This window comes from Gracilinanus agilis, chromosome 5 (genome assembly GCF_016433145.1).
Source record: "Gracilinanus agilis isolate LMUSP501 chromosome 5, AgileGrace, whole genome shotgun sequence".
Classification (NCBI taxonomy): Eukaryota; Metazoa; Chordata; class Mammalia; order Didelphimorphia; family Didelphidae; genus Gracilinanus; species Gracilinanus agilis.
Window position 1 is genome coordinate 19,582,154 of NC_058134.1, and position 14,306 is coordinate 19,596,459.

A 14,306-nucleotide genomic window follows, 5' to 3' on the forward strand; every position below is an offset into this window, starting at 1 on the left:
CTCACACACATGTCCAATCACACTCACACTCGCACACACACACACAATCTCACACACATGTCCAATCACACTCACACACTTGCACACACACACAATCTCACACACATGTCCAATCACACTCACTCACACACACACAATCTCACACACATGTCCAATCACACTCACACACTTGCACACACACACAATCTCACACACATGTCCAATCACACTCACTCACACACACACAATCTCACACACATGTCCAATCACACTCGCACACACACACAATCTCACACACACACAATCTGAAAGCTATAAGGCAGACAGCTGAAATCCGTTTTCTCCCTCCCCCCATTAGCTGTTCTCCTGTGCTGGAGCCCGAAGCTCCACAAACAAAGGGGGCTTTGAACGGGCTCCCCTTCGCTGCCACGCGAGACGAGCCGGACCACGTGTGGGTCGGCAGTAAATAGCCACCGAGAGGGCGGCTGGCGTTTGGAACGTTTCGAAAGAGGGAGGAAGAAGGGGCGGCCGGCTGGGCAGCGGGAGGGGGAAGCAGGACAATGACGGGGTTTCTTTCAGGCTCTGCCTTGCAGGGGAGACGCTTCTTGCTTTAACATGGCTCGCCCTGTGTTGGCCGGCCAAAGAAGGCGGGCCTGAGCTCGGGCCCAGAGGAGCCGGTAGAGCGTGAGGTGGCCGAGGGGGGGCGCAGCACACAATAGGCGTCTCTCATCGAGGCGGGGGTGCACCTGGGAGGGCTGCACGGCCTCCCTTTGTGCCCAGGGAAGAAGGGCTGGGGGGGCACACCGAAGGGGCAGATGGGGCCCCTGGCGTGGGAACAAAACAACTCGGGGCACAGCTGCTCCGCTCCCGGACCTCCCAGCTTCCCAGGAACGAAGAACCCAGCCTCGAGAGTCCTGTGGAAAAGCACTGGAGACAGCGGCCACGGTCCCTCCCTGAGCAAGTAGAGGCTGAGTGACCGGCTCAGGGCTAGGAGACCGGGGAGAGGGGCCAGACGCTACTCTATGTTCTGGACTCAGGGACCCTGGCCCCCCTCCCCTGGACAGACAGAAGAGAAGAAAGGAGAAGCTTCTGATGGAGGCAGAAAGATTCCATGGGGGGAGAGGGAGGCCCCAGGCTAAGAGGGAGAAGACCTGAGTTCGAGTGAAGCTCAGCTCTGTGCTAACTGTGGGTAGGAACAAGTCAGTCCCCTTTCTTCTCCTCCTTTGTAAAATGAGGGGTCCAGAAGATCCTGCCGGCTGACCAGGGCCACCCGGAGCTTTGGGAGCAGCCCGATTCTCTGGAAGCCAATGACTTACCCAAAGCAAAGCAACTCTTTCTTCAGGAATACTGAATGTCCCAATCAGTAGCTTACCAGCTTGAAAAAAGGACTCCCTTCTTTGCAAGTAATCTCTGGCTTATGAACAAACAAGACAGAGAGAGCACAAGAAAGCCCAAGTAGCCAACTTGGATTCCATTCCATTAAAAAGGGTTTTTACAAACAAAACCAATGCCACAAAATTAGAAGGAAAACAATGCATTGTGGGGGAATGAATGGGGAGGTGTTTTCTAGCAAGTATTTCTGACAAAAGCCTCAGTTCTCAAATAGAGAGAGAACAAAGCCAAATCTGTAAAAATACAAAGCCTTCCAATTGAGAGATGGTCCAAAGAGATGAGCAGGCAATTCTCAGAGGAAGAAATGAAAACTATAGGCTTAACAAAAAATGCTCTAAATCACTATTGATTAGAGAAATGCAAATCCAAACAATGCTGAGGTACCAAAAGGGAAATGAGAAATGTTGGAGGAGATGCAAGAAAACTGAGACACTAATACATTGTTGGTGGAACTGCAAAGTGATACAACCATTCTGGAGAGCAAGATGGAACCAAGCTCAAATCAAACTATGCATTCTTATTGACCCTCTAATACCACCCCTGGATTTGTACCCCCAACAAGATCAGGGAGAGGGGGAAAGGACCTACTTGTACAAAAATATTTTAGCAGCTCTTTTCACAGTGGCAAAAAATTGGAAACTGAGAGGCTGTTCCTCAATTGGGGAATGGCTAAACAAGCTCTGGTATATGGTTGAAAAAGAAATCTATTGTGCCATAAGGACCAGTGAACAGGATGAGTTCAGAAAAACCTAGAAAGACTTATAGGGGGAAAATTTATTTTTAATTAAAAAAAAGACTTATAGGAACTAATGCAAAGTGAAGTGAGCAGAACCAAGAGAACAATGTATACAGTGTATCAGAAATATAAAATTATCAACTGTGAAGGACTTAACCATTATCAGCAAAGCAAGTCTCCAAGATAACCCCAAAGGACTCATGATGAAAATGTTATCCATAGCCAAAACCCGATAATGATAAAATGAGATTATATTTGTAAAGTGCTTTGCAAAACTCATATATATTATAATATATCATTAATGTAATTAATGATGTGTCAGAGTAATATAGTATGTATGTTAGTAGAGTGATTTAGTGCCAAATAAATTTTAGTTATTAGTTAGAAAGACTTGAGTTCAAATTCTGCCCCTGACATTTGCTAGCTCTCTGACCAGGGATGAGTCAGCATCACTGAGCCTCATTTTCCCCATCTGTAACATGGGAATATGTGTACTATCCTAGCCTCTTCATTTTTAAAAAGTCGGGGTCGGCAATGTATGGCTCTCGAGCCATATCTGGCTCTTTTGAGGGTCAGATACGGCTCTTTCTGCAGGAGCCATAAAGTCCATTATTTTTCAGGTGCTGTTACAGGAACACGCACTGTGAGCACTGGGTGGCTCTCATGAAATGACATTTTAAAAAATATGGTGTTTATGGCTCTCACGGCCAAAAAGGTTGCCGACCCCTGCTTTACCTTCTGTTTGAGAAGGAATACTAAGTATCACAGGCACAGAGAACCAATATACATTATTGATTCTAAGACAAAAGGGAAGGGTTAAAAAATAATACTAAATATCAGTTCCAAAGCAGAAGAGCAGTAAGGGCTAGGCAACAGGGGGGTTAAGTGACTTTCCAAGGTCACACAGCTAGGAAGAGTCTTGGACCAGATTTGAACCCAAGGCCTGCAGACGTGGCTCTCTACCCACTGAGCCACCTAGCTGCCCTTCTTAGCCCCTTCATTTTACGGATGAGGCAACGGAAACCCAGCAAGTTTATCTCCCAGGATTAGCGGAAGACTTACAAGAGAGAACTTCTGTAAAGGGCTTCACAGACAGAATTATTAGAGACACCATTTTTCTCAGCTCACTTTTCCTACCAAATAATTCTTTGCTTCCTAATTAAGAAACCTTCAATAGGGGACCCTCAGGGGCATGAAGACTCAGAGAAAAGCATTCTACTCTCCTGGGGAGATGGAGGTGACCACCCGTAATCTGAAGTTCTGATGACCAGCTGAGGGTGAGCGTCACTTCTGAAGGCGATGGTCTGGGAAAGAAAGCGAGAGGGAGGAAGCCTAGAATGCAGCAGTTCAGGGGCAAACGATGGGGATGAACACAAAGCGGAAGGCCAGCGGATGCTGAGAAATCACCGAGTCATTTTAAGGAGTCATCCGAGCCTCTCGCTCTATGGAGGAGACAAGAGGGGAAGGACCTTAGTGATGGTCACAGAGGGAGGGAAGGAGCACAGCCGGTGGCTGAGCCACGATGATACCTCTGGGCTCCTGGGCGAGCGAGCCCTGTCTCCATCCCTCTGGCTTCCTCCTGAGCATCTGGCTGAACGCCTTGAAAGGGATCACATTTGAACACATTTTGCCGTGTGGGCTCCCCATGGTTTCTTAGAAGACCTTCTCACAGGCTCCAAGCTAGGGTTTAAGATTTCATTTCCTCTTATTACTCCATCACCCAGAGTGTTCATCAATCATGAGATCTTTTTTTTTTAATTTTTTTTTTTTGCCAGAACAAATTGTAATATGATGAAAAGAAAAATATAGGGAAAGAGGGAACTGCGGACAGATTTTTTGAATTCTTTGTGTCAGTATCCTTTCAGATGGAGATTGGCCTTCCTCGCTGCCATCTCACGAGAATATCTCCAGATGCTGCTAGCAGCACAGGCATCAGGATGCTTCAACTTGGGGGAAGTCGTCATGGCTACCGTGAAAGGTGGGACAAGCTAGGAGGCTGCCTTGGTTGAAGCTCAATTCCCTGGCCACCTCTCCTGCTCCCTCCATACACCTCTGGGGTCTTAATCCCCCTTTTCCTGCCCTTGCATTGGGCCCTGGTGAATCCCTGTCCCCCTTGAAATGCTTTGGCATCCTTCCAGACTCGAGCATCACCTTTGGATCCCCCTCCATTGCCCCCATCTCCACTCCCCTCCACCCCAATCCATGCCTCCTAAGGCTACTTTGGGACCACCTTGAACATGTCATGTACGTACATATGTGCTTGTCATCTCCCCTTTTAGAGGGGAAGCCCCTTGAGGGCAAAGGCCATTGCAACTAGTCTTTGTATCCCAAATGCTTAGCATGATGTCTGGCACACAGTAAGTGCATAATGTATGCTCCTTGATTGACTGATCTACTGTTAAACTGCCCTTCATATTAGACCTCTGTCTTCCTCTTAGAAATTATTTGTACATACACATCTATACATGTAATGTGTTTATATGAGTTATATATATGAATAGGTAACATATAATATATTAATATAAATATAATAAGAATGTATATAATAAATATATTAATATAATATAAATTATAAATATAAATATGAATGAGTTATGTATATACATATATAAATATGTGGCTAGAGAGTACACGCAATTATTTATGCATGAATATATGTCTTGCACACATGTGTATATCTTTACATATACATACTCAGGTATGTACATACATGTTTATATCGATATATCTTGCATTTGATTTTCTCTGGACATCTTATCCCCCCTAGTAGAATGGAAGCCCCTTGAGGGCAGGGGCTGTTTCCCCCAGTAGAGTGCCTGGCACATAGTAGGTGCTTCATAAATGTTTATTGCAGTTGTATGGAGTGAAAATCAGTGTCTTATTCTCAATGTTCTTGAAGATCGATACCCCTACAGAGGTGACATTGAACACATTAGCTTAACTGGACAGAGCTTCACTCTCCCTTTACCCTTCCCTCTCCCGCACTTTCGCACAGACCCTTAGTGGGTGCCCTTTTGCACAGGTAGGGGGGATGGTGTTGGTTTCCTATAAATTGGGGAATTCATTTGTGTCTTTGGGTCTCTGACTTGAGAGCAACGTCCCCGTCCATTGCCCGAAAGCACGAAAGCCATTGTGTGTCTTCGTCTTGTACGGGCCTCTCTGATTAGTTGAGTGATTAAAGGGGGCTCAATTTGCCATATCAAGACCCCCCCCAGATTCCAACTCCACCCACAGTGAACTGAACTGAAAAAAGAATTCAACGGGGGGCGCCAAGGGCAAGGGGTGTTTCACCTGTAAAGGTCTCTCGCCACGTCGTCTTCGTTGGCTGCAAATCCCCTGGCGTCGTCGGTAAAGCTGAAGCCGGTGCCCGTCTAAAGGGAAAATAAGCCGGCATGAATTCTGAGGAAGCAACATCTCAAGGCACTTGGGAATGGGCTCGCTCTGCAAAGAGAGGAAGAGCCCCATTCCAGAGTGGGGAGAGAAAAGCTGAAATCATGGGCTTTCTAACCACCCCGGGGCGCAGTTAGGAGAGGAGGAAGAAGAGGAATTCCCAGTAAGGAGCTTCCTTTACCCAATAAATAAATGAACACCTCCCAAGACACAAGCCTTGGAGAGCTGCCTGGAGCCCTGAGTGACTCGTCCAGGGACATGCAGCCAAGGTGAATCAAGGGAGACTGTGAAACCTCTTTGACTCCATGGCCATTCACTAACCACTAGGCCACGTCATCTCTTACCAGGACTTTATTTTCATTTGAATGAAGCCATGCCTGAAACTTCAAAAGATTAACTGCCTTGTCCTGGGTCCCAGCAGCCCTTCTGTGGCAGGGCTGGGCTCAGACCCCAAATTCGTGCTTCCAGCCACCAGACTAGTAAGGTGCTGTTCCTTTTCTCTTTGCTCAAAAGTCTTTGTTTCTAATGTTTCACCTCTTTTGGGGCCTGTAAGCTCCTTGAGGGTTGAGATTGCTTCACTTTGGCCTTCGAATCCCCAGTGTTGGTCACAGTGTCTTGGCACACAGTAGGTGCTTACTAAGTGATCTTTAATGGATGAAGAGAGACTAGCAGAAAGGAACCTTACTTAGAAATGAACTAGCCCTTTCTGCTAGAAGGTGATTCCCAAAGTGGGCGCCACCGCCCCCTGGTGGATGCTGCAGAGATCAAGGAGGCGGTGATGGCCACACGTGCAGTTATCTTTCCTATTCATTGCTATTAAAATTTAAAAAAAAATTAATTCCCAGGGGGCTAAGTCATATTTTTTCTGGAAAGGGGGCGGGAGGCCAAAAAAGGTTGGCAGCCACTGTGCTAGATGATGAAATGCTCTGGACAGACATGTTACATAAAGAAGAAAAGCAATATACTGTAGTGGCCTGGGGAGCAACAACACAGCCTAGGAAACAAGGGTTCAAATTCTGCCTCTGAGACATTCTAGCTGCATGGCCCTGGGTAAGTCACTTAAATGGCCCAGATCTAAGAAGGTAAGCTGCCAAAGAGTTTCTGACCTGCATCAATGGTAGCATTTTCCACACAGGGAGTGCTCTATAGATAGACACCCAAGAATACAGAAAGGAGAGCAGCCTGTATGAGAAACTCCTAAATGAAGAGGACTGGGGCCAATTATGGCAGAAAAAATTCACAAATAAAAAAGTTGTAAAGGAAAGAAAAACCCTAACGAGCTTAATATTATTGTTTTAAAGGCTGATTCCTCACCGGGTTGTCGATGTACAACATGGAGAATTTCGCGGTCCAAGGAAAATCTCGTGCTCGAACTATTAAAAAAAAATAGAAGAATGGGCTGAAGCTATCACATAAGTAAACAGACTCACATACAGACCCTTAAGTGTGCTGCGGTGACAGACACTAGAAAGACAGACTCTCTCTGCCACGTCCCTGGATCCTTTGTACGAGTTGTTCCTGCTGTTGTTTAGTCATTTCAGTCATATCTGACTCTTCGTGACACTGTTTGGGATTTTCTTAGCAAAGACACTGGAGTGGGGGCAGCTCAGTGGCTCAGTGGCTAGAAAACCAGGCCTGGAGATGGACAGTCCTAGGTTTAAATATGGTCTCAGACATTTCCTATCTGTGAGACCCTGGGCAAGTCACTTCATCTCCATTTGCCTAGCCCGGCGATGGGCAAACTTTTTAAAGAGGGGCCAAAGGAAAGGAAATGCTTATCTGTCAGTCTGTTTCTAAGGCAACTCTTTCAAAGTCTCATTGTGTTGTATCCTACTCATTGAATTCGTCAGATTAGTAATAATGTCCCCCGGTGGGATAGAACATTTCAGGGGGCCCCCATCTGGCCCTCCGGCCATAGTTTGCCCACCACTGGCCTAGCCCTTACCATTCTTTTGCTTTGGAACCAGTATTTAGTGCCAATTCTAAGATGGAAGTTAAGGGTTAAAATAAAAACAGAAGACACTGGAGTGGTTTGCCATTTCCTTTTACAACTGAGAAAACTGTGGCAAATCAGGTGATTTGCCCAAGGCCAGATTCGAACTTGTGCACAAATTCTTGTTTTCCCATGGCCAGACTGACAGAGTTTTCCACCTTCCTACAACTGCAGCAGACATCAGGGCCCTCCTGGATTTTGTCCGGATGCAACCAAAAAACAAAAAAAAACAAAGCTCAAGAGACAGAAACTTCCCAATTTGAGCAAGCCCCGGGCAGACGAGTCTTTGTGGCCATGAAAGGCTAAGCCGTTTCTGGAGGCTTCGTCTTCCCACTAAGCTCTCTCTGGAGAGGCAGAAGCCAGAGGAGGAAGCCCGCTTACCTGTGAGGTTCTTGTTGACGACGTAAGGCCCGTGTTCCACAAAGAGTCCAAACATCGAGGATCCCCCTGGCCCGCCTTGGAGCCAGAGCACAACTGGGGCATCGCTGGGATTTTCCTGTGACACAGAAGAGAGCACAGAGAGATGATCACATGAACCGCCCTGGCAGGAGGTGGAAAGACTCACGTCATCTCAAGAGCTGGAAGGGACCACAAAGGTCTAATGGCATCTCCTAGCCAAGCCGAGTTTCATTGGATGATCTTCGGGGTGGAAGATGATGAAACTTGATCTCTATGATCAATAAAAGAGCATGTCCAGTGGATTACGTATACATTATGTAGCCCATGTATCATCTACAGGCCCTTCACTAATATTAAACCAGTGATTCCCAAAGTGGGCACCAGCGCCCCCTGGTGGGTGCTGCAGCGATCCAGGGAGGCGGTGATGGCCACAGGGGCATTTATCTTTCCTATTAATTGCTATTAAAACTTTAAAAATTAATTTCCAGGGGGCTGAGGAATATTTTTTTCTGGAAAGGGGGCAGGAGGCCAGAAAAGTTTGGGAACCCCTGATTTAAACCATTCACCATGGTGTAGACATGATGCCTGGGGTCACAAAGACTATTCGAGTGGAATCAAATGCTATAATGGGAGGGGAGCTAGCTCTAGAGACAGAGGTGGTCAAGTCATGTCTAACTCTTCTTGACCCCATTGGGGTGATCTTGGCAAAGGTACTGGAGTAGTTTGCCATTTCCTTCTCCAACTTGTTTTACAGATAAAAACAAAACAAAACAACTGAGGCAGTGTTAAGTGACTTGCCCAGGGTCACACACCTAGGAAGTGTCTGAGGCCAGATTTGACCTCAGATCTTCCTGCCTCCAGGCCTAGAATTTTATCCTCTAAGCCACCTCGCTGCCCCTAGAGCCAGAGGACCTAGGTTCAGATCTTGCCTCTGCCATTACTACCTGTGTGACCACGAGCAGTCACTCCAGCTCCTTGAGCTTCCGTCGGCTCAACCAAAAATGAAGGAGTAAAGGTAGACAGAGGTCCTTAGATCCAAATCTACGGTCCTGCCAAGCCGGCCAGGCTCTGAAGACCAAGCTTGGCGCGCCCTCTGTCTGAAGAGCAGCCCAGCGAGGCTGGCCCCGATGAACCACCACAAAGGAGGCATTACTCTGGCCCAGCAATTCTCTCCAAAGATCTCCTGAAGCAAGAGGAGCGACAATCTTCATGGTGAAGAAGAGGATCCACACGGATCGTTGAAGGATTAGCACGTCGCCGGGCTTGTGATTCATCCCTCCTTTCATTCATTCACTCATCAAATACCGAGCGCTTCTTATGGCTGGGCCAGAACGGACCATCGTAAGCAGGACGCCCCGAAAGCCCCTTACCGTCCCCCCAAACTGAGTCTTTGTAACTTTGGGGGGATCTCCCGGGGATTATGGGTTATCTGCTTCCACAATATCTCATCGGGGAAGGGACCCTGGGGCCGGGCAGTCAGACGGCGCTTCTCCTGGAGAACTGAAAGCAGACCACTGATCAGCTAGAAGTGAGTGGGGGATGGCCACGTGACTAAATGGCCTTTGTCCAGAGAAGCCAGCCAGGCCAATCCTCAGTGGGAGGGGGAGGGGAGGGGCACGGTGTCCTCTATTCCAGAAGGAGATGCCCTTCTCCTTAGTAAGCTAATAGACGAGATTCCTCTTCTCTAGGAACTTAAGCGAGATTGATGGTCATTAATTAGTATAGTTGAGGAGGCCTGAGAGTGGGCCACAGCGCCTGCTGAGCAGAACTCGGCTGGAGACCCAAAGCCAGGCGATGAGCTCACCCCTACTACTTGGGTTCGAATTTCCCCTTTGCCACTTAACACCAGTGTCACCCTTGGGCAATTCCCTGGTCTTCCTTGAGCCTCAGTTTCTTCTCTATAAAATGAGACCAGAAGGTCCCTTCCTTCATTCGACCTTCCTGGACCTCAGTTTCCCCCTCTGTAAAATGAGGGATCTGGACTCAATAGCCCCTAACGCCTCTTGCAGCTCTGAAGTTAGGACTCGTCCAGGGTCCTCCAGCCCACACTAGCTGAGGGCATATATTTGAATCTGGTTCCCCCCAGCTCCAAATCCAGCTCTCTCCCCCGCAGGACCGGCCGCCTTTGAAGTTAGCCCTGGGCCCTCCCTCTCTGCTGCCCGTCTCACTCGCCGGCCTAGGCTGACCTCTCCTCTGGGCTGTTCCATCTCCTGACCTGGCGCGATGTGACGTGGAACCTGGCCACCTTTCAGCGGGCTGCCTGGCCCGAGGGCTCGCCACAAAGCCCGGGAACTCGGCCAACGGGCCCCACATCTTTACGGTGTAACTTCTGGCCAGGGAGCCGCATTCTCGAGATGTTTAAATAGGACGAGTGTGGCCTGCGGCCTCCAGCCTGGGCTGACCCGCATCTTGGAGGCACTTCTTTGAAGGGAAGGTGAGGCGGGGAGCCCTCATCGCCCCACGGCGGAGGGGGAGTCTCCGGCTTAGAGAAAGCCTGAGTCACACCTGCCCCAGAGAGCCCCCCCAGAGCAGCTCCCTCAGCCAGGAGGAGAGGCAGAAAGTCACCTCGAAAGGACATTTTCACATGCATAACGTGAGTGTTATTTACACCGAGATAAGGAAGCTGGAGAGCTTTCTAGCTTTCTGCTCCTGCTTCTCCTGCTCCTGCTTCTTTTTGATGGAGTGTTTACAGGGACCCTCGGAAGCAAGTACACACTCGTTCTTGGGCCAATACATCTTCCACGTTCCAGTCTGAACTCGGGGCCTTTTTCCCCTGCTCGCCTTTTTTTCTTTTTTTTCTTTTGCAAAGATGGAAAAGACAAAGTTTTCAAACAAGGCTACTGCCTAAAGGTTGCAAACTCAAATGCTGCTTGTTTGCCCATTAGTGGCTATTAAAATCCCAAATCAGGGGCAGCTGGGTGGCTCAGTGGATGGAGAGTCAGGCCTAGAGACAGGAGGTCCTGAGTTCAAATCCAGCCTCAGACACTTCCCAGCTGTGTGACTCTGGGCAAGTCACTTGACCCCCATGGCCCACCCTTACCACTCTTCCACCTAGGAGCCAATATACAGAAGTTAAGGGTTTAAAAAAAAAAGAAATAAAAAACAACAAAATCCCAAATCAGAAGTCAGAAGCGACTCAGAGAGGCCACCAAATTAACAATCTCAGATAAGGAAACTGAGGCTGAAGGAGGTGATGACTTCAATGCAGGGTCAATGGGAATAAATGAGGGACTCAGGATTTGAACCCATATCCTCCAACTCCAAAACAGACCTCTCCCACAGTACCACACCGCCTCAACTTGATTACTTAAGGAATTGTAAAATTAGGAAAACCACCTGAAAGATATTTATCAAGTTACTGTCATTCTTCCTAGCTGTGTGACTCTGGGCAAGTCACTTTACCCCATTTGCCTAGCCCTTGCCCTCCTGTCTTAAGGGTTATTCCTAACACAGAAAGGAAGGACTTGGGAAAATTGCAATTATTCATGCTAACTGTAAAGCTGGAAGGAAGGAATAAAGCATGTTCATCAGCACAATAATGGAGAAAGAAAGCAGAACTTGGAGTTGGTGCTGGATTCAAATCCTCCATCTGTCGCTTACACCAGATCAACTTGAGCAAATCATCTTAAATTCTCTGGGCTGTAATCTACTCAACTGTAAAATGAGCGGGTGAACAAGAAGGCCTCTTAAAGACCTTTCCAACTTGAACCTATGATTCTGGGAGCCTCAGTTTCTTGGTCTGTAAAATGAGAAGACTGAATAAGATGACTTCTCAAAGTCCCTTCTAGCTCTAAATCTAAAATCCTATTAATTAAATTAAAAAAAAATTTTTTTTGAACCCGTAGCATAATGGAGAGCTCAGTGGATTGAGCACTGAGCCCAGAGTCAGGAAGGCCCGAGTTCAAATACAGCCTCAGATACTTACTAGCTGTGTGACCCTAGAAAAGTCACTTAATCCAGTTTGCCTCCGTTTCCTTATCCGTCAAATGAGCTGAAGAAAGAAATAGCAAACAGTTCCATTATCTTTACCAAGAAATCCCCAAATGGGCTGTGAAGTATTGGGCATCCCTGAAAATGATTCAACCACAAAGGAGCAAAGAGCACTGGCCCTGGCCCTGGGCTTGGATTCACCCTGGCCATTCATCTAAAAAGTGGGGGCAGGGGGGAGCTTGAATGAGATGACCACTGAGGTCTCTTCCACTTTTTTTTTTAATCCTCACCTTCCATCTTAGAATTAATACTGTGTATTGGTTCCAAGGCAGATGAGCGTAAGGCTAGGCAATGGAGGGTTAAGTGACTTGCCCAGGGTCACAAAGCCAGGAAGTTTCTGGGGCCAGACCTGAACCCAGGACTTCCCGTCCCCGAGCCTGGCTCTCAGGCCTCTGCACCACCCAGCTGCAGCCCCTCTAGCTGTATCTTAGCCGTCCTTCCAGCGGAGGGCATTGCAGTAGAAATGATCAAGCTGGAGGACAGAAAATGGAATTTTAGAAATTCGTGCAACAACAGGAAACAGCCAAAGGGCTGCGGCGGGTCTGAGATGGGGCCAAGCAGAGGCTCTCAGGGAGAGCCCGGCTGAAGTGCAGGTGGGATCCCACACGGTCGCAGCTCTTCTGCTGACCTCTGGTGGCCAACTCAAGAACTGCCCCTCCACGCTAGGGCTCCGTCGGGGAGGATGGCGGGTCCCTAAAGCATCCAAGAAACTGAGTCTGAATAACGGTCAGTCCGCCCTGGGAGACTTCACGCTCTTCTTCTCAGGAGGCTCTTTTGGAATCCAGCCCGTCTGCCAGCCAGGAACGCCCTCCTTCTGTCCAACCAGATTCTCTCGTCTAGAATTCAAGACTTCTGCTTGGATCCCCCCATCCAGGCTCAGCCTCTTGACTAGGAACTCGGCAGCCCGCTGCCAGCCCCCTTCGGTTTCTCAGTCTGGGCAGCATCTCACAGATCAGCATTTTAATTTAAATTAATTTTAATTTAATATAAAGAGATTGTCAATGGACCGAGCCTCCCATTCCATGCTGCGGTCAATAAACATAAATAAAAATAAATAAAAAATAAAATAAATCCGTCACCTACTACAGACCTACAGTAGACTCAGCCCCCAGACTTCCCAAACCAAAAAGCCCAGCCCCAGGCCGTGACTCCCCTCCTGTACAGCCTCCCTATTAGAATATAAGGCCCCGGAGAGCAGAGCGTTGGCTGGATGGCTTTTATTATTGCGTCCCTAAAAAGAGCACTGAGCCCTTAGAAAGTCTTAATGAATGCTTTCCATTCATTCCTGCCTTCCTTTGGAAAATTCTTTTAGAAACAATTCTATCCGTTTTCCTCCTATTTCTCCCCTCCCCATTAACCCCAGCCTTCTGTCTTAGAATCGATATTAAATAGGGGTTCCAAGGCAGAAGAGTAATATAGGCTGGGCAATAGGGGTTAAGTGACTTGCCCAGGGTCACACAGCTGGGAAGTGTCTGAGGCCAGATTTGAACCCAGGATCTCCTATCTCTAGCCTGGCTTTCAATCCACAGAGCCACTAAGCGGCCCCCTTTTCCTCTGATTTTAAAAGGAATCCAAAAGAAGTCATTACCAGATAGTCTCCTCTCCAAACAAAAACAAACAAAAACTAGCTCCTAATGGCAGAATCTCCCTTCTCACCCACACAAGGCTCTACCTATACTGTGGCTTCCCATGTGAGTCTGGCCTCCCTGTACAAGGCTCAGGGGGGGGTCCTGTGCCCCTTCTCCCACCTTCCTCTATCCAAGGTCCTAGAAATCATTCTCTCCATGCCATGCACCATGTCAGGTAACAACCAGCTAATCTGACAAATATTTCTAGGTCTATTTGTGCTTTGTTTGTGGGGTTTCATCAGGGTAGGGAACCCCCAGTGTGAAAACTCCCTTCATCTTCAACAGAATTCCTGCTACAGCCATAAATAATTCAGATATAACTTAAATCCTCCCTCTACTCCGCTGCCAAAGTCATTGTTCCTGAAGTATAGGTCTATGTCACTCCCACACCACCTTCAGTGGCTCCCACCTTCAGAAACAATAGAAAACACTGTTTGGCATTTAAAGCTCTTTATAATGTGACCCCTTCCTACCTTGCCTGCCTTCTTATATCTCAGTTGCTCTTCAGTTATTTTTCAGTCCTTTCCAATTCTTCACGACCTCATTTGGGGAGTTCTCAGCAAAGATTCCGGAGTGGTTGGCCATTTCCTTCTCCAGCTCATTGGACAGATGAGGAAACTGAGGCAAACAGGGGTAAGTGACTCGCCTGGGGTCATGCAGCTAGAAAGTGCCTCAGACTAGATTGGAACCTACAAGGACGAGTCTTTCTGAGTCCAGGCTCAGCACTCTGTCCAGTGGAGAGTAGCTTTTGGACAGAAGCTTCCGTCTCACGCCCCTCCCAAACTCCAGCATCCCGCAA

The 14,306-nt window shown here is 47.9% G+C and overlaps 1 protein-coding gene across 1 annotated transcript in view; it reads right to left on the minus strand.

Annotated features, from left to right (window-relative positions):
• Nucleotides 1-14,306, minus strand: part of CPVL (carboxypeptidase vitellogenic like) — a 196,919-nt gene that overhangs the window by 136,960 nt on the left and 45,653 nt on the right. The window contains exons 4-6 of the mRNA XM_044678865.1: nt 7,872-7,986; nt 6,812-6,870; nt 5,399-5,478 (exon numbers count right to left, since the gene is read on the minus strand). Coding sequence (XP_044534800.1) covers nt 5,399-5,478; nt 6,812-6,870; nt 7,872-7,986 — 254 coding nt within the window. The remainder of the gene's footprint in view (nt 1-5,398; nt 5,479-6,811; nt 6,871-7,871; nt 7,987-14,306) is intronic.